At 41.4% G+C, this 24,742-nt stretch overlaps 2 protein-coding genes across 3 annotated transcripts; one reads left to right on the forward strand and one right to left on the reverse strand.

The window, feature by feature from the left end:
* Positions 1 to 5,896: 5,896 nt before the first annotated feature.
* Positions 5,897 to 8,651, reverse strand: LOC106350936 (trimethylguanosine synthase). Of its 2 annotated transcripts, XM_013792085.3 has the most exons (7): positions 7,979 to 8,650; positions 7,133 to 7,781; positions 6,929 to 7,058; positions 6,804 to 6,862; positions 6,567 to 6,690; positions 6,375 to 6,494; positions 5,897 to 6,289 (listed from the first exon to the last, which is right to left on the reverse strand). In XM_013792085.3, the coding sequence occupies exons 2-7, from the start codon at positions 7,186 to 7,188 to the stop codon at positions 6,137 to 6,139; spliced, it is 642 nt and encodes a 213-aa protein (XP_013647539.2). In that variant the 5' UTR covers positions 7,189 to 7,781; positions 7,979 to 8,650; the 3' UTR covers positions 5,897 to 6,136. The 2 variants fall into 2 exon arrangements, with proteins under 2 accessions (XP_013647539.2, XP_022563037.1); XM_022707316.2 differs by lacking the exons at positions 5,897 to 6,289; positions 6,375 to 6,494; positions 6,567 to 6,690; positions 6,804 to 6,862; positions 6,929 to 7,058 and having other exon boundaries at positions 7,192 to 7,781; positions 7,979 to 8,651.
* Positions 8,652 to 11,078: 2,427 nt separating this feature from the next.
* Positions 11,079 to 12,738, forward strand: LOC125575520 (ATP-dependent helicase BRM-like). The gene is made up of 4 exons (XM_048764193.1): positions 11,079 to 11,729; positions 11,877 to 11,886; positions 11,997 to 12,443; positions 12,527 to 12,738. The coding sequence occupies exons 1-4, from the start codon at positions 11,079 to 11,081 to the stop codon at positions 12,736 to 12,738; spliced, it is 1,320 nt and encodes a 439-aa protein (XP_048620150.1).
* The last annotated feature ends 12,004 nt before the right edge of the window (positions 12,739 to 24,742 follow it).

The raw sequence follows: 24,742 nt of genomic DNA on the forward strand, positions 1-24,742 counted from the left end.
TGTCTTAGGAGCCTTGAAAACTCCTAACATCCGTTTAGTTCGGTGTACAAGCAAAAACCAACAATTCCAAAGTGTTGTGCATAATGTGAAAACGTTTCAAAAAGGAATAACAATGCTTATTCCAATTCGTTGCGTAGATATGAAGTACATATTCTGATCTGCAGTACTTTTTGAGCATTTTCTGAAAACCGAGTTTCTTCGAGAAATTACAAACAAACAAAAGATAATATCGAGACTTTTTGGCTACTAGAAAGCCACTTTGATATTCTGCTAACGTCTCTACAATAAAAGGGGTTTCGAAAATCATTAGGGTATTACTGTTTTAGTCTTTAAATAGTGAAAGGATACCCTCTCCCTAAAACGTTATGCACATCACATTATGTCACATTTCACATTCCATTTCTTGTTAACTTCTGCTTTACAATTAGTGTTAATCTATGGAGAAAGAAAAACTCAAGGAGATGAGGATCAGAGACTTGAGAAAAGACTCGAGAGTTTGATCAAAGCTATTCTCACGAAAACAACAGTAGACCTTTGACCATTCTTCTCTCTTGATGACAACTGGGTCACGTTAAGAGGCGTTTAGGTCAAATTCAATAGTATAAGGATCTAACTGAATTAACTTTAATTTGTAACCGACCATATGTTAATCCAGTTTGTAACAATCTTTTAGTTTCATTGCAGCCAGTTAATTTATTTGATAACATAATAATTAGTCAAATTTTCATATTTATTTTTTTTGAATTAATCCTTGAGCTTTCTTTTTAGACGGTTAACTTGTTTTATTGATTTGCCAAAAAAAAAACTTATTTTATTGATAGCTAATATTATTCTTAGCTAATCTCTACAAAGTATCATGTTGATATATTTGTCTATGTAGCCGGATAATACAAAATTTGGATATACTATATTATTTGTAACCAGTCCATCAAATAGTAGAATTATTGTTACAAGAAGTTCAAATGTACAGAAAATTCATATATTTACTTCTATTTCTGAATTAGTCTTTTAGTTTCATTGTTAACCAGATAACTTATTTGATAACGTATAATAATTAATTATATTTTTATATTGATCTTTTAAATTGATCATTGAGCTTTATTGTTAGACAACAAACACTACAAGAAAACATATTTTTTACGAGGACGGTATTCGTTGTAAATTCGTCGTTAACATCGATACGCGTTTCGATGTTAAACGCTCGTCGTAACGGAGGTTTCGTCGTAAAGTCCTAGTTACGTTTACGAGGAAGTCAATTCCTCGTAAAGCGGAAGGAAACTATTCGTCGTAATGCCCTCGTAAATGGCGATGTAAATACCTCGTAATAGTTCGTTGTAAAAGCCACGTAAGGCTTCCACGTAAAGTCGATGTAAACTTTACGAGGACTTTACAACGACTCCATGTAAATTCCTCGTAAATGTTACGAGGACTTAACGTGGAATTTTACAACGAATTTACATCTCCATATTTAAAATATTAATTAATTATAATAATTATATAAATTTTATAAAACAATAATTTTAAAATTTAAAATATTTGAAATAAAATTAAATATGAAACCAAATAATTTTTTTAAAAAAAATATAAATTCATTAATTAAATAGAATTTATATTTTTTATACAAAACAAAAGAAATTAAAAAAGGAAACTAAAGGCCAACATCATCGTCATCGAAGTAGTTGGCTGAGGGGTTCGGTTCTGTAGACGTTCCTGCTTCGGGATCCGGCTGGCTCATCCCGAGAGCTGCTCGTCTCTCCGCCAAAGCTCTCTGCAAAGTTGGATTTCCCACCGCCATCACATCCAGCAAACCCTCGAGAGAGTCCAAACGCTGCTGCTGGGTATTCATGCGAGCCTGCATCCGGTCGTTGTCCTGGTCCCGTCTCGAATAGTATGACGAAGTCGACCTTGCAACTTCGTTAACGGAACCTATTCCGACCGTCCTTCCCTTCTTTCTAGGAGCCACCTATATGTATATATATAAAAACGTATTTAGAGTTAATAATAAAATAAAATAAAAAAAATTAAAATTATTAAATTTTACCTCCTCGAAGATCCGGTCGACCTCTTCGGTTGACAACTTGACGGGTAATCCATCTGCAGACTGTTGGGTAAGTTGCGTCTCTTGCTCTTCAACCCGAGACGCCACAGCGTTGAAGAGTTTTTCGGATGCAGGATCCACAAAAACCCCATCTGGTGAGGCGTGAGTCATCTTGAATAAGTCCGAGAGAGATGGCAAAACTCCCGTCTTCTCCAACTAATAAACAACAATAATAAATAAATTAAATATAATTAATAAATACAAGTTTAAAATAATGAAAATTATAAATTTAAATAAAACTTACAGCTTCAAGACGAATTCCGGCATGGGGTTTTTGGCCGGTTCTATGAACCATGGGCAAATGGCCATCTTTATCCCTCGTTCTTCGGGAAGCGGAGCAGGAGTTGGCTTTGCGGATGGAGCTGGGTTCGTTCCAATAGGTGATGAGGCCATCCCATGCTTCCTTTGTGACCCCGCTCGGCTTCCCCTCATAGCCGTAAATCTCCCACTTGTCCTTCCAATCGGAGACGGTATTGCAAAGACGAGTTTTCGCCTTTGCAATAAATTCGCTCTTCACCCTCTCGGTGATTCCTACGGACCAGTTCCACCTTTGCTGAAAAAACAAACATTTTAAAGATTAGAAAAAAAATAATAATTATTTAATTAACAATATAAATATTAATAATATGTAAATATAATTACCGCAAAACATTTAAACCACGTCGTTTTGACGTGATCGGGAGTCATGGTCCAGTTGGGATAAGGGCCGTCATAATATCCCTTCATCGTCTCTGAAACGCTCCGGCTAACACGGTTGTTAGCCCCAAACCTGCAAATATAACAAATTTGTTAAAAAAATTGTTCAAAGATTTTAAATTTTAAATTAATAATTTTATGTACTTACCAATAAGTACCCGGGGGTCTATCGGGGTCCAGAACGTGTAAACCCTCTCGTCCGGGCTGGGCAAGCAAATCCTCGACGGTGTATCTTGCGAATGGTGCATGAGCTGGCACCCGCAAATCGGGATGAACTGCAGCCGGTGGGGCAGGCTGATCCGGGGCGACAGGTGGAGCTGGTGGGGGAGGCATCTGAGATGGAAGAGGAGGAGGGGTCGAAGAAACTCTCCGAGATGTGTGAGAGTCCGGAACTGTCCCGGAAGAAGACGATGGACCGCTAGAGGAAGATCCATCGCCAAACAAATCCGCATACGTAGGTGCAGGAGCTGCTGGTCTCGGTCTAGGAGCCATCTAGAAAATTAAAAAAATTAAATTAATATATATCCTAAACGAATTGTTTAAAATAATTTTCTAAACTAATCATCTAAACTAATTCCGTTAACTAATCACCTAAACTAATTCCCTAAACTAATCACCTAAACTAACCACCTAAACTAAAAAAAAAAAAAAAAAAAAGATAGAGAGAGAAAGTTACCTTAGAGGGGGAGAGGAGTTAGGGAGGAAGATACGAGCAGTGCTCGTATGAAAGAGTTCTCCCATATATATAAAAACGATTTCCTCGTAACTTCGTCGTAATGTTACGAGGAAGTTACCAGACCCGTGTTTTTGTTTACGACGAAGTTACCAGGCCCGTGTTTTGGTTTACGACGAAGTTACCAGGCCCGTGTTTTTTCATTTACGACAAAGTTACCAGACCCGTGTTTTTTCATTTACGACGAAGTTACTAGGAAATAGTATTTTATGTTACGACGAATTTACATGGAAATAATATTTTATGTTACGACGAAGTTACCAGGCCCGTGTTTTTATTTACAATGAATTTACGAGGAAAGTATGAAACCCCGAAAATCAAATCCCTAAACCCCAAAGTTATCATCTTTACCATTATCACTCATTAATACTTTCATCCTCTTTATCCAACTAAAACCCTTAACTTCAACAAAATAAATTGTTTTACCTTAAGAAATAGATATTATACAAGACAACTTATAGTACACATACATTAAGTATCTCACTTAAGCAATAAAAAACAACATTGGGTACAATATTTTGTAAAGATAAAAACAACATTTGTTACATATATTACATCATTCTGAATCGTTTGAGTTCTCATCAACATCTGAACAGTCATCGTCGTCACTACAATCGAACTCGTCTTCACGTGCTTCATCTGTCGCATCTTCGGGAAGATCTTCATATTGATGGTTATTTGGGTCGATCATAAGATTTTCATCAAGTTGTTGATCAGGAACCTCAACTTCATTAATAGCATCTTCTTCTTGCAATGGTGGTTCTTCTCCAGCAACAATTCGTCCACGAGGTGTAATTTTGATAGTAGCCAACCAATTAATCCCAGAACTTCGAAGGCGAGGGTATGGAAGAAAGCTAACTTGTTCAGCCTGGGAAGCTAGGATGAAAGGCTCGAATTTGTTGTATCTTCTCCCAGAGTTGACATCCACAACACCAATTGGTGTTGAGATATGGAGGAGGACTATCTCTGACAACTGTTGTCCGGTTTCCTCCACGCGGCACCGTTTCCAGAGCTCCATAATAATCAATTTCTGCTAGGATCTGTTGTCCGGTGAGATATGGAGGAGGACTATCTCTGACAACTTTTTTGTATCTAAACAATGTCTTATTTCTTCGGTACGGATGGGAGATGGGAAGAAATCGACGATGACAATCAAACCAACAACTCTTTCTACCATTCTTCAGTTGAAAAGCATCTGTCGATCCACGACAAATTGGACAAGATAATCTTCCATGAGTTGTCCACCCAGACAATATCCCATAAGCAGGAAAGTCACTAATCGTCCAACTCCGTATCTCGTAGATATTGCATCCATCAGCCATTTTTTTTAGTTGTGTTTTTCAGTTTGGTAGGTAAAGGTTTAACAAGTATTTTACAACGCAATGTATTACTACGGATTTACAACTTTTTTACAAGGATTTTACATCCACTTTACAAGGAATTTAGTTAGGTATAAAGCACACTTAATACACGTTTCGACCAAGTATAACGGTAACCCGATTCGTTGTAAAATACTTGTTAAATTACAACGCCATTACGAGGAAATATAAGGAAATAGGATTCCTCGTAAAGTCCTTGTAACATTACAACGTCTTTACGAGGAAAGATAAGGAAGCAGGATTCGTCGTAAAGTCCTTGTTACATTACAAAGCGTTTACGTGGAATTTAATTTTTCACGTAAAAGCGTTGTAACTTTACAACGACTTTACGACGAAACAGTTTCGTTGTAATATTACATCCGCTTTACGACGAAACTGCTTTTCGTCGTAACGTCGACGTAATCTACTTGTAAATTTACGAGGAATTATGTTCGTTGTAAAACTTCGTTGTAAAGCCAGTGTTTTCTTGTAGTGAAATCTCTATCTTATCAATGCCTAAAATTATTCTTAGTTGATCTTTGAATTTTTTTATTCGGTTAACAAAATTTTTAAGTATTTCTATTTAATTATTTTACGCTAATATTATGTCTAGTAAGATAAATACAGTTTTATCCGGCTACATACCAAAATTTTGTTATTATGTATCTGTATAATATTTACCCACCAATACGTATACTTTCCCCAACTAAATATTTTCAAAATATTTCACTTAATGATCAATTGATCACCAACAAAATCATTACATATATGACTGTAACCAATCGTATGCAAATATGTGACTGTAAGTCTGTAAAAATCATGTATACCTTTTTTGTATACGGCTTCACACACAAGAACTATACACAATTGTAATTACACACATTTCTGCATGTAGAGTCGTAGAATGATTTTGTATTTTAATATAATTAGTATTGTCGTTTGCATCAAAGAAGCCGGTAGATAGGATTCACTCTCGCTTGTCTACAGTAACCTTTTAAAGACCTATAAAAATCTGTAAAAATATTCTTTTATATCTCCATGTAAACATAGGGTTACAATCGTCATTTTGACACTCACTTACACACCACGCGCTCCACTTTCCACATTCTTTTTGGTTTTTAGACTAATTCACTCAAAAAAAAATGAATTAATACCGACAAAAGAAAAAGAAACTCAAAACAACCCTTATATGTATCCGTGGATAATGGAACATGATCAATAGACAATCTGAGAGGGTGAAAAGAGGTATTTTTACCATCTTGTGTTGAACCTTGATATTAAGGTTTTGATCTCCTTGATCTCCTTAGTGAGCTTGTCCATTTTTCTGTCAAAAGATGCTTCAAGGTCTAAGACAAGTTTTTTTATTGTCGTCTCAGAGTTTTGTACAATCTTCAAGACTTGTCGCTGCAAACAATACAGCACAATGTTTAGCATCATACTCACCAAATCAATAGCACCATACTCACCAAATCAATAGCTGCATACTCACCAAATCACTCTCCAGTTCTGTAGGAGATTCAGACAAATGAAATGTTAAATTCTTCTTAGCACTGCAACTGAAATAAGCCTTTATGGCTTTGATTTTTCCTTGAACATAGTTTTCTTCTATCTGAAATCACAACATAATGAAACTGTGAAGAAGCAAAATCTTGTAGTGTCGTTCTTCTTGACAATGATTTACCTCAAGAGTTAGAGGAGGCGAGGAGAGCCTAGCTAGTTCTTCCAATTGTTCTAAATCAATATTTCTGGGTAGAAACATGATGATGTTTGGGGTGATGGATCGAGCAATACGAAACAATGAGTACCTACACAAAACAATCATAACTGTATAATATATTGAGTACAAACTCACATGAACAGTTACAAAATGACATGAATGTGTTGCCCGTCTTTTGGTTGAATAATGTCCAGTGTGTACCTCCCAACCTTGTTGTACATGGGTCCTCCCCATGGTGGGGAAAGAAACAATATATCTGCCTAGAAGATATATATAAATTAGGACAAGGCAAGAGTCTCTAGCACTTGCAGAGAAAGAAAGTTTACTTTGAGAGCCAAGTTAATGAAATCCCCAACGACATAGTCTACACGATCAACTACTCCATATACCGTTGCGTTGTTCACAGCCATTTTGATCTTCAGAGGATCGATGTCTATAGCAATCACAGATGAACATCTATTCCATAAAAAAAAAATTGGTTTAGTAAAACATCAAAAATCAAACAAGCTAGAGGAAGGAAGGAGACTTACACTTTAGTAAACTGGATGGTGTTACCACCAACACCTGAGAAGCAATCGATCACCATTTTCCCGCGGCATCTCTCTGCTTGTTTGACTGCAATTTCCTCGGGCGTCACTGAGTACTATCCTTCTTCGTCCATTGGATACCTTTGTCGTATAAAGAGAAGAGTTTGTAGCGTTGCTGCCGGTACTTGGAGGAGAGGTTAAGACTCGTACTTTGTTCTTTCTCAGTACAAAGGTCACCACGCGAGGAATAGCTTACGACAGGAGTATCTTTCTTCTTCGGCTTCTTCTTCTTCTTGTTAGTTTGAGGTTCACCTGTCCAAAGCTCAATCTCAGCCGCACCAAATCTTTTCTTGTGAGCTTCTTCAAGATCTCTCTCTTCGGCACACTTCTTAGCAAATCTTTCATAACCGTTTAAGCGAATAGTATTGTTTACCGCTTTGGTGAGGCGTTGGTAGATATACTTTGTTTCGTTCTTGTCCATACGATCACTCTTGTCGATGAGATCATTCTCTGCCTGTTGCATCTCTTCTTTGGTATAGAATTTACTTATGTAGTTTTTAAAACGGAGACTAATTTCATCACCCTTGATCATCGATATAAGACGCTCACTGAAAAGAAGTCTAGCTTTCTCTTCATCGCTCTCAAACCTCATCTGACAAATTCAAAAGAAAGAGATTATCAGAGTTTGTGCATCCATTAAGCAGCATCGAAATAACTAATCAGCATCCATTATCAGAAAATAGAGATTATCAAAATGACTAATCAGCATCCAACAAGCATCCATTAATCATACAGGTCTTTACTTAAAGAAATATGACCAAGTTATAAATTTCAGTGAAGCTATCTTACCGAAGTAGACGCAGCAGCTGCAGCATCACTGTTTTTCAAAGAAGCAGCTGCAGCATCACTGTTTTTCAACGAAACAGCTGCAGCAGCGTCGCTGTTTTTCAACGAAGAACCTCCCTTCTCCTTCTTGCTTTTCTTTTTGACCATCGTCGTCCTGAATTTTTCAGAACCTGATCATAATCATTTTCAAGAATGATAAGTACAATTAGAGAATCTACAGAATGATAAGTTAAACAATCAGCAGCATCATTTTCGCAATCAACTAGATCATCACAATAGTAGAATTAGAGAATCTACAACTGTTTCCATTGCAATTAGTAGAATTAGATCTAGAGCTGCAAAATGGTTGGGCTCTCCAATGGGCTTCCATGTTCAAATATATTTGGGCTTCCATTAGTTATAACCATATTTCCAGATGGGTTTTAAATGGTCAAAATTGGGAAACCAATTAATCTATGGGTGTTTGTGGATTTGGTTAATATGAACATGGAGCGGCCCAATTAAAAAAAAATTATAGGGTTTCCAAAATTTGGGAGAAAATTGGAAAATTTCATTTCATCATGAAAGAGAGTTTCTGCGACTCCTTTGGCAATTTTGGTGATTGAAACTGAGTTCCATCGGAGAAATTGAGTTTTCCCACCAAAACCGGAATATCAAGTTTTTCCACCAAAACCGCAAAATCGAGTTTTCCCGCCAAAACCGCAAAATCGAGTTTTCCCGCCAAACCGCAAAATCGAGTTTTCTCGCCAAACCGCAAAATCGAGTTTTTCCGCCAAACCGCAAAATCGAGTTTTCCCGCCAAACCGCAAAATCGAGTTTTCCCGCCAAAACCGCAAAATCGAGTATTCCCGCCAAAACCGCAAAATCGAGTTTTCCTGCCAAAACCGCAAAATAAACCGCAAAATCGAGTTTTCCCGCCAAAACTGGAAAATCGTGTTTCTACCAAAACTGAAAAATCGAGTTTTCCTGTCAAACCCGAAATATCGAGTTTTCCTGCCAAACCCGAAAAATCGAGTTTTCCCGTCAATTTTCTTATAGATTAAAAATTAAAAAATTTCTTATATGGTCTATTATGGACTCCATGGCAGTCCATGTAAACATGGATGTTAGTGGGTATGATCCTTAATGTACATGGTTCCTAATGGACATGGTTATTCTTTGTTCACCAACAATAAATGGATAAAGTACGTGGGCTAAAGGATGTGGGCTAACCCAGTTTACAGCTCTAATTAGATCATCGCAATCAACGACTCTTTCCATTGCAATTAGTAGAATTTGATCATTTTCGCAATCAACTCGATCATCACAATAGTAGAATTAGATCATCGCAATCAACGACTGTTTCCATTGCAATTCACGATTCACATACAGGATTCTCGAATCTGATGCACGATCGCTAATTTCAAAACTTAACAACGAACAAAATCGAAAACGAAACGAGCGAAAAGAATAGCCCTGTTCTTTTGCTGGACGCAGTGCGTCACAAAAATATAAAAGAATTTTAAAGGACATGTCAGCAATAAATTAAAATACAGAGTCAAAAGATTGACGCAAGCCACACGTCAAGATTGTCCGGGAGACGCTGCATTTTACAGCGGCGAAGAAATCGCCGAAAAGATCACTTGCGACAGTCGCCGGCAGGAAGTATATAAAGACGCTACGTTTGCAATTCTCTGTTTTGTTCGTTAAATTTTGATTTTCGCCGCTGATGCTGCGTCCCGCAAAAGAACAGGGCTATTCTAGTTCACGATTCGATGAAAAATTCATTGTTGACGATGTGATTCACATACCGAGATTAACGAACTGGCTGATAGATGGATGAGAAGACGATCAGATCGCCGTTTCTCTCTTCCGTCGGCTCTTCTTCTCTCCGTCTGTGCTTGGCGGGACTTGACAGTAACAAACTCTTAAAAATTTAAGATATTTTGGTAATATATTTCGGTAATATATTTCAAAATTCTTGTTATGGGCCGATGGGCCTTATACAGGGTTTTTGAACTTTTGGTCTTCTTATTCTCTAGTATTGTGCATTTGGTTTGCTCTCAGATTCCTCGAAGAAAGTGCGTGCATCTGGAGGCAGTGGCGGAGGCTACGCCCGGAATCCGGGCATGGGTCCGGCTGGTCGGACCAACTCCGCATCATCCGCGGCGTCTCCGACTTCTTCTTCTTCATCCGTTCAACAGCAACAGCAGCAGCAGCTGGCGTCTAGGCAGGTAAAGAGTTACGAAGATGAACTGAAAGTTGCAAAGTATGTTGGAATTGTGGATTGTGTTCGTTTAGAGGAGAAAACTGATCTTTGTTGTTTACCAATTTTTGTCCCTTAATCTTGCTTTTATTCAGTTTAGTGGGGGGTTTCAACTGTTTCTCAGTTCAGTAGTTGCCAATTTATTTAAATTGAAGCTGCGTAGTTAGTTGAGTAACGCTATTTGAATTCTCTATTTGCCAATATATATATGTACAAACGAATAGTTGCTCTGAATTCTCTAATAAATTATTGCAGCAGCAGCAGGTGAGAAACTCAGAGGCAAATGATGGCATGTTTGCGTATCATGCTGGTGGGGTTCAGGGGATGATGGGAGGTGGCAACTTTTGTTCTTCGTCTGGCTCTATGCAGCACCCTCAGCAACCTAGGAGATTATTTGACTCTCCTCAACCACAACCACAACAACAACAACAGGGTTCTTCCCAAGAGGGCCAGCAGAATTTTAATCCAATGCAGCAAGCGTATCTTCAGTTTGCTTTACAGGCACAGCAACAAAAAGCACAGCAGCAAGCTAGAATGGGAATGCTGGGTTCATCTAAGGATCAAGACGCACGGATGGGTATGTTGAACATGCAAGGCACGATGCCGCAGATCCAGGCATCTAATCAGGCTCAGGCCTTCTAATCCATCTGCTGAACAGTTTACTCGCGGTGAAAGGCAGATGGAATCAGGTCCTCAACAAAGGAACGAGACAAAACCTCATCCTCAGCAAGTTGGAACCGGACAACTAATGCCTGGAAATATCATTAGGCCTATGCAGGCACCACAGGGTCCACAGGGTGTCAATAATATGGGGACCAACCAACTTGCGCTTTCACAGCAGTGGCAGGTGATGCAGGCATGGGCGCGCGCGAGCGTAATATTGATCTCTTGCATCCTGCCAACGCCAGCCAAATGATGCACATACTCCAGGCAAGAATGGCTGCCCAACAGAAAGCTAACGAAGGCAGTGTGGGTTCACAGTCAGCATCCCAGTGTCTAGCCAGCCATCTTCATCTTCAGGTGTTCCAGGGGAGAACTCACCTCGTCCCAGCTCTACTGGTGATATCTCTGGGCATGTCAGGATCAGGGAAGGCCAGACATGCAATATCTACATTTGCCTCGACTTCCAGTCCCAGAATGATGAACCCTGCTGCGAATCCCTTCTCCGCCCAAGGGAGAGATAATCCACTGTATCCTCGTCATTTAGTTCAGCCTACAAATGGGACGCCCTCAGGAAATTCCATGCAGACGTCTGCAAATGAGACACATGTTTTGGATCACACTGCGTCTACAAATAAAAGTTTAGGTTCTGCTGAGCATTTGCAAATGCAGCAGCCTAGGCAGCTGAATGCACCCAGTCCAAAAGCTGCTCTATCTGACGCTGGGTTACCTAGTAAATCTTCCCTTCAGAGTGGACGGGGGACCAAACAAGCACAGCAGCGATCAGGATTTACCAAACAACAACTCCATGTTTTCAAAGCCCAGATACTGGCATTTCGTCGTTTGAAGGTGTTTACCTTTGTCTGTTTCTTCATTTATTATTATTTATTATTATTTATTCTGATGTATATGTTGCTGGCGATGTATCATTGACTTCATAACCTTTCTACAAATCACGTTGTTTGATTTTCTTTCCTTTTGCTTTTTAATTGGCAGAAAGGAGAAGGTTCTTTGCCTCGGGAGCTTTTTAAATCTATTGCTCCACCACCGCTTGAAGTACAGACGCAGTTCCTGTGAGAGTTCATGTTCAGGATAAATCTTCAAATAAAACTGTAGAAAACCAAGCAAGGTCACTGGAGTCTGGCAAAGAGTCTAAGACTGCTGCTTCTTCAAATGGACAGATTTTTGCTAAAGAGGCAGATAATGGTGGAGATACAGAAGTACCTTTGGCGACGGGCCACAGCCAATTATTTCAAAATCTAGAAAAAGAAGCTGCTTCTACTGATGCGGTTACGAAAGAGGAGCAACAAACTGATGCATTCCCAGTTAAGTCAGACCAAGGAGCAGATGCTAGTACTCAACAGACTCCTAGAAGTGATTCTATTGCTGATAAGGGAAAAGCTGTTGCATCTGATGGAAGCCAATCTAATGTTCCGCCACAAGCAATCTCTCCCCCGCAGCCTAAGGATACAGCCTCTGCAAGGAAATATCATGGACCATTGTTTGATTTTCCCCTTTTCACTCAAAAACATGACACTTATGGATCTGCAACAGCCAATGCCAGTAACAATCTCACATTAGCTTATGATATCAAAGACCTGATCTGTGAAGAAGGTGCATAATTCTTTAACAAAAAAAAACAACAGACAGTTTGAAAAAGATAAATGGTCTACTAGCAACAAACTTGGAAAGGAAAAGGATTAGGCCGGATCTTGTTTTGCGGCTTCAGATTGAAGAGAAAAAGCTCAGGCTATCGGCTCTTCAGTCTCGTGTTAAAGATGAAGTGGATCGACAACAGCAGGATATAATGTCCATGCCTGATAGGCCATACCGTAAATTTGTGAGGTTGTGCGAATGACAACGCCTTGAAATGAATAGACAAGTACCGGCCAACCAGAAAGCTGTTAGAGAGAAGCAGCTGAAAACCATTTTTCAGTGGCGTAAGAAAATCCTTGAGGCTCACTGGTGTATACGTGATGCACGCACTGCTCGTAAAGGGGGAGTTGCCAAATACCATGAAAAAATGTTGAGAGAGTTCTCGAAGAGACCGGATGTTGGCCGGAACAAAAGGATGGAGGCATTGAAAAATAATGATGTAGAAAGGTACAGGGAGATGTTGCTGGAACAGCAAACAAATATACCTGGTGAAAGATATACTGTTCTCTCTTCATTTTTTACCCAAACGGAAGATTATCTCCATAAACTTGGAGGTAAGATTACTGCCACAAAGAATCAACAGGAAGTGGAGGGGGCAGCGAATGCTGCAGCAATTGCCGCGAGATTGCAGGTATACATATTGCTTCTATACTTTACCTTTACTCTATATAAATTTCAGCATAAATGTTGACTTTGCATATCTTAGAGAGTAGAATTCTTCTTTTTCAAAGTTATTGTTGATGGTAGCTTACCTTTTCTCGTTCTTGATGCAGGGCCTTTCAGAAGAAGAGGTCAGGGCGGCAGCTGCTTGTGCTCGGGAAGAAGTTGTGATCAGAAATAGATTTGTGGAAATGAATGCGCCAAAAGATAATTCATCTGTTAACAAGTAAGTCATTACACAGACCAAACAAATTTGGATGGGGGAAATAGCAAAGTAATAGTTGTTTCTCATAACTTATCAGCCAGTGCAGCTTACTGCTGAAAATGTATGTGCTGATCTGTAAAATACCTACGCTCAGACTGTACACAACGCACAATTAGGAATCTCCTTGGATGCTGCCTTTAGCGTTTCCCTTACCCGTTTTGTTATGCCTTACTCTAGGTATTATACTTCTGGCTCATGCTGTCGATGCTCAATTACCAGCTGGTATCTCTTTCATACAGGCTCTGTGTCGTTGTATTGTGAATTCTTTTCTCTGTTGTGCCACATTTTACTGGTTTCTAAGGTGTTGTGCTCTGTGCCTTTTAGGTTGGACTGCAATGGATGCTCTCCTTGTATAATAACAAATTAAATGGGATCTTGGCTGATGAGATGGGTCTTGGAAAAACTGTGCAGGTTAATTATGCTCTCAGCAGGGATTCCTGGATTTACTGTACTTGCAGTAAAGCGTTATATGTTTCTGTTGGCACTATATACTGACTTTTTTTGGTTTTCGCTGTGTAGGTGGCACTGATTGCTTACCTTATGGAGTTCAAGGGGATTATGGACCACATCTCATCATCGTTCCCAATACTGTTCTGGTGAACTGGAAGGTTTGTGATCTGTGTTAGAGTCTCTTATAATTTTCACAGAAACCATGCACGAATGGTTTATTCGAGACCCCGAGTCTATAAACTCATAATTCCTCAACTCACTTTCCCAGCAAGTCTCTTTTATCCATTATTTATGCTTAACTTTGACTCTAGCCTGTTAGTTGTGCTGACATGACCATTTCCAGTTGATGAACTCGTCTGTTTTCCTTAGAGTACTTGCCAGCTAATAGAGCGGAAGTAACCAAAGGTAACCGATAACGCGAAGGTAACGTTGAATTCTGAGAATGTCCGTTATCTAAGCCTTCTTAAGTCTGTTGAATTCTTAGAGAATGCCTAGAAGTAAGGATTTAAGAGTTGTTTAACACAAAGCTCTAAGTTTTATAAATCAATAATCAAAAGTAGTGACTCTCACAAATCAAGAGCTCACTATATATAACCACATGAAAATTCCTAAGTCCTTAGGGATTAGAATCTAATCTTTTATCCTTAAGTCTTAATCCTAATCTTTTAAGTTAAACTATGTTTATCTAGAATAAAAATAAAAGGAAACTAGAAATCGAAAACCCAACCGAAATAGGATGCTTTATGCTGCATCAGGCTCCTCCCGTACGAGCGATTCGTCCACGAATCCGGAAAGGATGTCATCGTCAGGTTCGTACTTGAATAAGTGCTTGACATTGAAAACGTTGGCAGTATGGACATGGGGAGGCAAAGCCAGGCGATATGCATTTGCATTAATTCTCTCGACGATCTCCACCGGTCCTAACTTTCTTGCTTTCAATTTGTTGTATTGTCCTACAGGAAACCTGTCTTTAGTTAAAACAGCCCACACCTGATCACCCACTTGGAAATTTACTTCACGCCGATGCTTATCTGCAGCCCTTTTATACTTAATAGCAGTACCCTGCAGATTGTCCTGGGCGCGAGAATGCACTGTAGACAGCTCGGCAATGAGCTCGACTGCCCGACCATGGAACTCGCCAGTTTGAGGCAACGTCGTTAAAGACAACAGACCGCGAGGCACGATTCCATAAACGACTTTAAAAGGACTGAAGCCAAGAGAGCGGTTATAGGCATGGTTATGCGCAAACTCCGCCTGGCACAGGAGAGAATATCATGACCGTATGTTATCTCCTACTAAACATCGCAACATGTTACCCAAAGAGCGATTGACGACCTCAGTTTGACCATCCGACTGTGGATGGTACGCAGAACTCATATCCAAACTTGTTTTAAAAAGCTTCCAAAGCGACCTCCAAAAATGACTAATGAACCGAACATCGCGATCAGAAACTATAGACTGCGGAAGACCGTGTAGTCGATAGATTTCACGAAAGAACAATTGAGCAACTTGAACCGCATCAGTTGTCTTTTAACACGGAATAAAGTGTACCATCTTGGAGAAACAATCAACGACGACAAAGATTGAATCGTATCCGCGTTGTGTCCGTGGTAAACCAAGAACAAAGTCCATGCTGATGTCGCTCCACGGCTGCGTCGGAATGGGTAATGGCAAGTAAAGACCCGCGTTGGAGGCTTGGCCCTTACCGCGTTGACAAGTCGTACACCGAGACACAAATCTCTCCACGTCTCGCCGCAAAGATGGCCAAAAATAGGAATCAGTGACCCACTTTAGGGTACGATCGCGGCCAATATGACCCTCGTTATGCAACTCCTGGATGATCTGTAACCGCAAACTGCAAACTGGTACACAAAGGCGATTGTTTTTGAAGATGAACCCTTCCACAAACGAGAAATCAGAACGAACTCCATGCGTAAGATCCATCCAGATCGGGGAGAAGAACGGATCCATCGGGTATAAATCAGCGAAAATGTCGAACCCGGGAACCAAAACACGTAACGTGGAGACCAAGGCGTGACGTCGACTCAAAGCATCGGGAACTTTATTAAGTTTTCTGGCCTGGTTTTTGATAACAAACGTAAACTTCTGTAAATAAGCAGTCCTGCGATCCTAAATACTTTAAGGCCACATGATCCGTGAACAAGACGAACTCCTTGTGAGCCAGATAGTGTCGCCAATGCTTGACGGCTTGAACAATTGCATAAAACTCAATGTCGTATGTGCTGTAACGACTGCAAGCTCCCGCCAATTTCTCACTATAAAACGCCATGGGCCGTCCGAGCTGACTGAGGACCGCTCCGATTCCCAATTTTGATGCATCGCAGTGTAGCTCGAAAGGAGAATCGAAGTCGGGAAGCACCAATATAGGAGCCGAAGTAAGTTTGTCTTTTATGGTGGAGAATGCTACTGACGCCTCTGCGGTCCAAGCAAAAGAAACCCCTTTCATACAATCAGTTATTGGGGCCATTATATCACTGAAATTGTGGATAAAACGCCGATAAAAGGACGATAGGCCATGGAAGCTTCGAACTTTGGAAATCATGGTCGGTGTAGGCCAAGAAGCGACGGCTTCGACCTTCTGCGGGTCTACTCTCAATCCCGTGGATGACACTACGTAGCCCAAGAACAAGACCTCAGATGCTCCGAACTCACACTTATGTTTAGCAAACAATTTTTCTTTGCGCAAGGAAAGTAATACCTCACGTAAATGCGCCAGATGCTCTTCAAGTGTGGTGCTGAAGATAAGGATGTCGTTGAAATAGACGACGACGAAACGTCCAATAAAGGGGCGGAGGGCTTGGTTCATGACGCGCATAAATGTGCTTGGAGCGTTAGATAACCCGAAGGGCATGACCAACCATTCAAAAGTCCTTCTCGGGTTTTAAACGCTGTCTTCTACTCGTCTCCTGGACGAATACGAATCTGATGGTAACCGCTTTTAGGTCCAATTTGGTGAAGATAGATGCCTTGCCGATTTGATCTAAAAGATCATCAAGTCTTGGTATCGGAAATCTATATCGGGTCGTAATTTTGTTGATAGCCCGACTCTCAACACACATACGCCAAGAACGGTCTTTCTTTGGAATTAATAAAGCTGGAACTAGGCAAGGACTCAAACTCTCTCGAACGTACCCTTTGATAAGAAGTTTCTCCACCTGCCGACGAAGTTCTTCATGTTCCTCAGGACTCATACGATAGTGTGCGCGGTTGGGTAGAACCGCGTTGGGCACCAGATCATTATGTTGTTGTATGTCACGTAAAGGTGGCAATCCCGCTGGTAATTCGTCGGGGAACAAGTCATCAAATTCCTGAAGAATAGAAGAGAAAGCTGGCGGACAAGGTTGTTGTTGGACTGGCGGTGGTGTGACGGCAACCAATGCAAATAGTGGCTGTGAGTCACGGAGTTCTTGTTCAAATTGCGACTTGGAGATAATCAGCAAGTTTTTCTTTGGTGGCAGCTGTTTGTTGGTCCTCGAGCTTGCTTGATCTGTGTCCGGCGTCGGAAGTAGTGTAATCCTGCGACCCTCAAACATGAATGAGTTCGTGTTTGTTTTGCCGTTGTGTATGACTTCTCTGTCGTATTGCCAAGGTCATCTAAGTATGATATTTGAAACATCCATAGGGGTGATATCACAATATAAATTGTCCTTATAGAAGGACCCGATAGAGAGAGTTAATAATGCTCGCTGAGAAACCTAAACTTCTGCGCCTGTTTGCATCCATAGCAATCTGTAAGGATGAGGATGATCTTCTGCTGTGAGCGCAAGTTTACGGACAGCTTCCTCAGATATCACATTCGCCGAGCATCCCGAATCGATAACGAAGCGACAAACTTTTCCCTTGACCGTACAAGTAGTGGTAAATAGAGACGTTCGTTGCCATGTTTCGTTGGTTTTTGGGGCGAAACAGCTGCGGCGTAGCATGAGGAATGTACCAGTATCTCCATGAACTTCTTCTTCGTCAACCTCCTCTCCTTGTTCATCGTAATCATCATAAATAGGTTCGTCAACGCACTCTCGATCAGTTGCAAGCAGACCACGACGACCAGCATTAGGGCGCGACGGACGAGCTTCGGCTGCTGCTGCGACGGCTTCTACCGGGCGTGCGTTCGAATTCTGGCCAGTTGAGTTTGTTGTAGCTGTGGTGGATTTGGAGTCATCAGCAGTTGTTGTATTGCGTGGGCGATTGTTTCCAGTCCACTGGGTAGCTCCTAAACGTGTCTGTTGTTCGACCAGCAAAGCTCTTTGGCGTGCTTCGGCGACAGAGCTAGGATCAAACTGGTGTAGCATGTTCTGGAGTTGAGGACGGAGACCTGCGAAAAATCGAGCCACAAGCTGGTCCTCGGAGTCATGAATATCAATACGCGTAAGCATCTGGTTGAATTCATTAGCATACTCTTCGACGGGACGCGCTCCTTGTCGGATATGGTGAAACTTCTGGAATAGGAGACGCTCAAAGTTGTATGGTATGAAAGTTTTGCGCATATGCTTTTTCAACTTGTCCCATTCTTGAATCTTTTCTTTACCACGGTGAGTCCGTGTTAACTTAACTTGATTCCACCATGATGCGGCGTGGCCGCGGAATCGAGTCGCTACATAAGAGACTTGTTTGTTTGCCGGAACCTCCTTGAACTCGAGGAATTCGTCGGCGGCAACAAACCAGTCAAGTAAGTCTTCTGGTTGCGAGCCACCATGATACTCGGGGATATCGAGTTTGATACCCATTGACCATCGTGCGTCATCGTTGTTCCGGCGCTGGTGTTGACGGTTTTGTTGACGATGCTGGTTGTTGTCGCCGAAGGGATTGGCCAGGTCATCGCCGTCATCACGTACTTCGAAAACAGGGTTGTTGTTGTGGCGTTGTCGTGGAGCTGCGTGGGCGTCGTCTGCTGCGTTTGCTGCAAGGGAGGTCTGCACTCCAGCTTGAACTCCAGTCTGAATTGCTTCAGACAAGGTTCGTTTCATATTATCTTGAAAATTCTCCTGAAAGTCCTCCAGGAACTGCTGCATCTGTGTCCACTCGTTTGGACGAGGTGCCATTGAAACCGAAGATCGATAATCACGCGTAGAAACGTAATTAAAAGGTCTCTGATACCAACTAATAGAGCGGAAGTAACCAAAGGTAACCGATAACGCGAAGGTAACGTTGAATTCTGAGAATGCCCGTTATCTAAGCCTTTTTAAGTCTGTTGAATTCTTAGAGAATGCCCAGAAGTAAGGATTTAAGAGTTGTTTAACACAAAGCTCTAAGTTTAATAAATCAATAATCAAAAGTAGTGACTCTCACAAATCAAGAGCTCACTATATATAACCACATGAAAAGTCCTAAGTCCTTAGGGATTAGAATCTAATCTTTTATCCTTAAGTCTTAATCCTAATCTTTTAAGTTAAACTATGTTTATCTAGAACAAATATAAAAGGAAACTAGAAATCGAAAACCCAACCGAAATAGGATGCTTTATGCTGCATCACCAGCTCTTGCTATCTTTTGTCGACTTCTATCTGATAATTCTATACACGATTAAGGTTTTTCTTTTTCTTTTGCAGAGTGAACTCCATACTTGGATGCCATATGTTTCATGCATATATTATGTTGGTACAAAGGATCAACGTTCAAAGTTGTTCTCTTAGGTAAATCTTTGAAAACGCTACATTTGCTCCAGATTTTGATTGAACATCTGATAAGAACAACTTATCTCTTTTGTATAAACTCTCAAGAACAAAGGAAAAGAACAATTTTTAAAAAATGAATGAAACAAAGTTCCCAGAGACGTTAAAGGACTCTCTCTGCCTACTACAACTTGGATCACCCAATTGATAAAGACAACAAACGACTCTCTCTACTTTTATAGACTCTATGGACCTCGTGAATGCCCACAGACGTTTGCGTTTGCCACCAGCGTTTGCGAGTCACGACAAGCACACCCACAACAGGCCATGTGCAGCAACATCTACATGATAACGACCTTTATTCCTTTCTCTTATTATTCCCTAGCCATCTGTCCTTCTCATCACTTCTCTTTTGCTTGGCCTCTACGCCTGTAGTGAAAGAGGATCGGGGGCCGTTCTACTTCGTACGTATCATGATCTTTCTAAGGATTTTCTCGTAAGGTCATGTGGAAAACTTTGGATTCTGCATAGAATTCTTATAAAGCTACAGAGGACAGGCCATCGTGTATTACTCTTCAGTACAATGACTAAACTCCTTGATATCTTGGAAGAGAATTTGCAATGTAGGAGGCTTGTATACCGAAGAATAGATGGGACTACCAGCCTAGAAGATCGGGAATCAGCTATTGTGGACTTCAACGATCCTGATACTGATTGCTTTATTTTCCTGCTTAGTATACGTGCAGCTGGAAGGGGTCTCAACCTTCAGACTGCTGACACAGTTGTGATATATGAACCCCAAGAATGAGGAACAAGCAGTTGCCAGAGCCCATCGTATTGGGCAGACGAGGGAAGTAAAAGTGATTTATATGGAAGATGTTGTTGAAAAAATTTCCAGACATCAAAAAGAGGACGAGCTTAGAAGTGGTGGTTCAATGGACCTAGAGGATGACTTGGCTGGGAAGGACCGGTATATAGGATCTATTGAGGGTCTCATTAGGAATAATATCCAACAGACATGGCTGATGAAGTCATTAATGTTGGGCGTTTTGACCAAAGGACGACTCATGAAGAGCGGAGAATGGCATTGAAGACTTTATTGCATGATGATGAGAGATATCAAGAAACCGTACATGATGTACCTTCTCTCCATGAGGTGAACATGATGATTGCCAGAAGCGAGGAAGAAGTTGAGTTATTCGATCAGATGGATGAAGAATTTGACTGGACCGAGGAGATGACTTGTCATGAGCAGGTGCCTAAGTGGCTTCGAGCTAGTACCAGAGAGGTGAATGCTACTGTTGCTGATTTGTCTAAGAAACCGTCAAAGAACATGCTGTCAAGCAGTAATCTAATTGTGCAAACTGGCGGGCCTGGAGGTGAGAGGAAATTGAAGATGACATTGGAGAATACTCTGATGACAGCTCTGCGGAAAAGAACATTGATTCTGGGAACGAAGAAGAGGGAGACCTTGGACAATTTGATGATGATGAGCTAACTGGTGCTGTTGGTGATCACCAGACCAACAATGGGTGAATCTTATGGAGAGATTATCCTCCGCGGTCTGGTAGTTATAAAAAAATCCCTCCCCAGGAAGATACCGATTCTTCAGAATCTTCGCCAGAAAATCAGAGATCGAAAGAGATGGCTTCTCCTGTTTCTTCAAAAAGAGTTTGGCTCTTTGTCTGCATTCGACACTAGGCCAGGTTCTGTCTCAAAAAGACTGGTAGGCACCTGATTTTGTCTTGCATGCCTATCTTCTTCTTTTTCGTTTGTGTAATGTTTCTTTCTTTAATAATGTTGAACAGGAAGATGACCTAGAAGATGGAGAAATAGGAGCCTCTGGGGATTCTCACAGAGATCTCCAACGATCCTATGACCGTGATGAAGGGGAGGAGAACAGGTTTTGCAACCTACAATAAAACGGAAACGGAGTATTCGTATGAGACCCCGTCAAACAGCAGAAGGAACAGACGGTAGTGATATGCCTGCAGCTCAGCAATTGCAAGTGGATCGTAGCTGTCGATCAAAACTGAGAACAGTTGGTGACTCACATGGTTCAAGACAAGATCAGACTGATTCATCCTCGAGGCTTAGGAGTTTACCTGCAAAGTATTAACAAGAAAGATCAAAACGACACAGCTTCGGTTAAGGACCACAAAGGCATGGGTCAGGAGAAGCAGAGGCCCAAATCAGAAGAGAGCCCAAGCGCCAACATTGAAATTTTGCCCGCTCAACGGCTATCTTTGAAGCAGAAAGAAGAAGACAAAATCGAAGTACAGAAGTTGACGCAAGAGAGAAGAGATGAGAATGGAGTAAGCTTGTACAACAAGTTCTCAGCCCTTGATCTCCTGGACGACTGAGATTATCACATCTGTCTAGGGTTTTCACTGTTAGGGTTTTCGTTTAAAGGCTATAAATAAGTAGATCTTGCAATAGGTTTTCTTAAGGAAAAAGAAATGAAATTTCAGTAAAGAAAGAAAGAGATTCATCTTCTTCAAATCACTTTGATATAAACTTCTTTATGGTATCAGAGCCAGGGCGATGGAACCTTACACGCCACCATCTCTGAAGATCGTAAACTCGGTCACCGTCAAACTTACTGACAAAAACTGCATCTTGTGGAAGCGTCAGTTCGAGGCGTTTCTTAACGGTCAGGGTCTCCTGGGGTTCGTCACTGGATCTACACCTCCACCACCAGATGCCATTCCCGTACCTAACATCAACGGTACTATCACACCGGTGCCAAACCCAGACTCTGCCCTATGGTTTCAAACAGATCAAGTGATACAGTCGTGGCTTCTGGGGTCGTTTACTGAAGACATTCAAAGCATTGTGCTTCACTGCACCACTTCTCATGAGATCTGGCTTACTTTAGCAAGCCACTTCAACAGAGCTTCCTCATCTCGACTGTTCGAGCTTCAACGCAAACTTCAGACTATCTTCAAACAAAACAAGACGATGGTTGAGTATCTCCGTGAGATAAAAACCATCTGCGACCAACTCACGTCGATTGGTAGCCCTGTTCCTGAGCGTATGAAGATATTCGCAGCTCTTTTTGGTTTAGGAAAGGACTACGAACCAATCAAAACGAGCATTGAAGGATCTATGGATGGAAGTCAAGATCCAATCTTTGATGACATCATCCCTCGCCTCACTGCGTTTGATGACTGTCTTCAGAGTTATCAGGTGGACACCGGAGTGACGCCTCATCTGGCGTTTAACACCACCAGAGGAAGACCGTTCTTCAACAGAAACAGAGGAAGAGGTCGTGGCAGTAGAGACTTCTTCTCAACCAGGGGACGGGGGTTTCCACAACACATATCTTCGTCATCGTCATCAAGGTCATCAGTGTCGTCAGATGGTGATTCAAGACCAGTGTGTCAGATCTGTGGGAAAACTGGTCACCTAGCCATGAAGTGTTGGCTTCGTTTCGATAACTCATATCAGCTCCATGAGATGCACAATGCTCTAGCTGCGCTTCGCATATCAGAGATCACGGACGGAGCTGGACATGAGTGGTTTCCAGACACTGGGGCGTCGGCTCACGTCACAATCTCACCAGCTCATCTGCATCAGTCCAATCCTTACAATGGCTCAGACTCAGTCATGGTTGGGAACGGCGAGTTTCTCCCTATAACACACACGGGTTCATCAAACATTGCTTCTTCCTCAGGTAACCTAACACTCAAAGATGTTCTGGTTTGCCCTAATATTGCTAAGTCTTTGATGTCTGTTTCGAAATTCACCAAGGATAACGCATGTGGTTTTGATTTTGACTGTGACAATGTGCGTGTATATGATAAGGGAACCAAGAGGGTTCTTCTAATGGGAAGAAACACTAAAGGGTTATACAAGCTGAGGAGTTCAGCTGCTCATGCCTTCTTTACAACCAGACGTGTTGCTGCTAGTGATGAGGTGTGGCACCAACGGCTAGGACATCCCAACCCTCTTATCTTACAACACCTATCTTCATCTAGGAACATCGTGATCAATAAGGGCTCCAAGTCTCAGTGTAATGCGTGCAAGCTTGGCAAGAGTACAAGACTACCTTTCAAGGCGTCTTCTTATGTTGCTACACGACCACTGGAACGAATCCACTGCGACCTATGGGGACCAGCACCAGTAGCTTCTGTTCAAGGATTTCATTATTATGTAATTCTTGTAGACAATTTCTCTAGAAACAATTGGTTGTTTCCTTTAAAGAAGAAGTCAGACTTCATGTCAACATTTGTTGCGTTCCAAGAACTTGTTCAGAATCAATATAGTACTAAGATTGGTTCTTTCCAATGTGATGGTGGAGGAGAGTTCATTAGTACACAGTTTCTGCAACACTTGGAAACCAATGGCATCAAACAGTTAATCTCATGCCCATATACTCCACAACAAAACGGACTTGCAGAAAGGAAACACAGACAAGTTACTGAGGTTCGGTTATCGCTTCTATTTCAGAGTTGTGTTCCCCACAAGTACTGGGTTGAAGCATTCTTCACTGCCAACTACCTGAGCAACTTGCTTCCTCATAGTGCGTTGAGCGATGCCAAGAGCCCTTATGAGATTCTTCACAAACGATCACCTCAATATGAGTTTTTGAAGGTCTTTGGATGCGCCTGCTTCCCAACTCTGAGAGACTACGCTGCAAACAAGTTTGATCATCGCTCTCTGCGGTGTGTGTTCATGGGTTACAGTGAGAAGTTCAAAGGCTACAGATGTCTACTACCTTCAACTGGGCGAGTCTACATAAGTAGGCATGTGATCTTTGATGAGCAGAGCTTCCCTTTCTCAAAGGAGTATAGACATCTTCACCCTCAGCCAAAGAATACTCTTATGTCATCTTGATTTAAGAGCATGCCTCCAATTATATCTGAGGTACAAAGCTCATCAAACTCAAGCCACTCGTCTGATACTGAGATAAACAACTCACCCCTACAAATGGTCGTGAGACTTCAGAAACCACAGATGAACAACTCACCACCGTCTTCAGCCGGTACTGAAACATCCACTAGAAGTGAGAGTCAACCTCAGATTGCAGCAAGGCTGACAGAAGAGTCTCAAGCCCCAGCTCAACACAGCATGGTGACCAGATCGAAGTCTGGAATAGTAAAACCCAATCCTAAGTATGCTCTTTTGACAGCAAACACAGTTCTCAGAGAACCAGAATCAGTTCAAGAAGCGCTTGCACATCCTGGATGGAACGCTTC

The sequence above is a fragment of the Brassica napus genome, chromosome C7 (assembly GCF_020379485.1).
Source record: "Brassica napus cultivar Da-Ae chromosome C7, Da-Ae, whole genome shotgun sequence".
NCBI lineage: Eukaryota > Viridiplantae > Streptophyta > Magnoliopsida > Brassicales > Brassicaceae > Brassica > Brassica napus.

Excerpts from the sequence above, each read along its gene's own strand:
- LOC106350936 (XM_022707316.2), bottom strand. The coding sequence starts at position 8,122 with ATGGTCAAAAAGAAAAGCAAGAAGGAGAAGGGAGGTTCTTCGTTGAAA. Across the intron at positions 7,782-7,978 it reads CAGCTGCTGCGTCTACTTCG|ATGAGGTTTGAGAGCGATGA; the intron begins GTAAGATAGCTT and ends TGAATTTGTCAG.
- LOC125575520 (XM_048764193.1), top strand. The coding sequence starts at position 11,079 with ATGGGCGCGCGCGAGCGTAATATTGATCTCTTGCATCCTGCCAACGCC. Across the intron at positions 12,444-12,526 it reads ATCTGCAACAGCCAATGCCA|ACAGTTTGAAAAAGATAAAT; the intron begins GTAACAATCTCA and ends AAAAAACAACAG.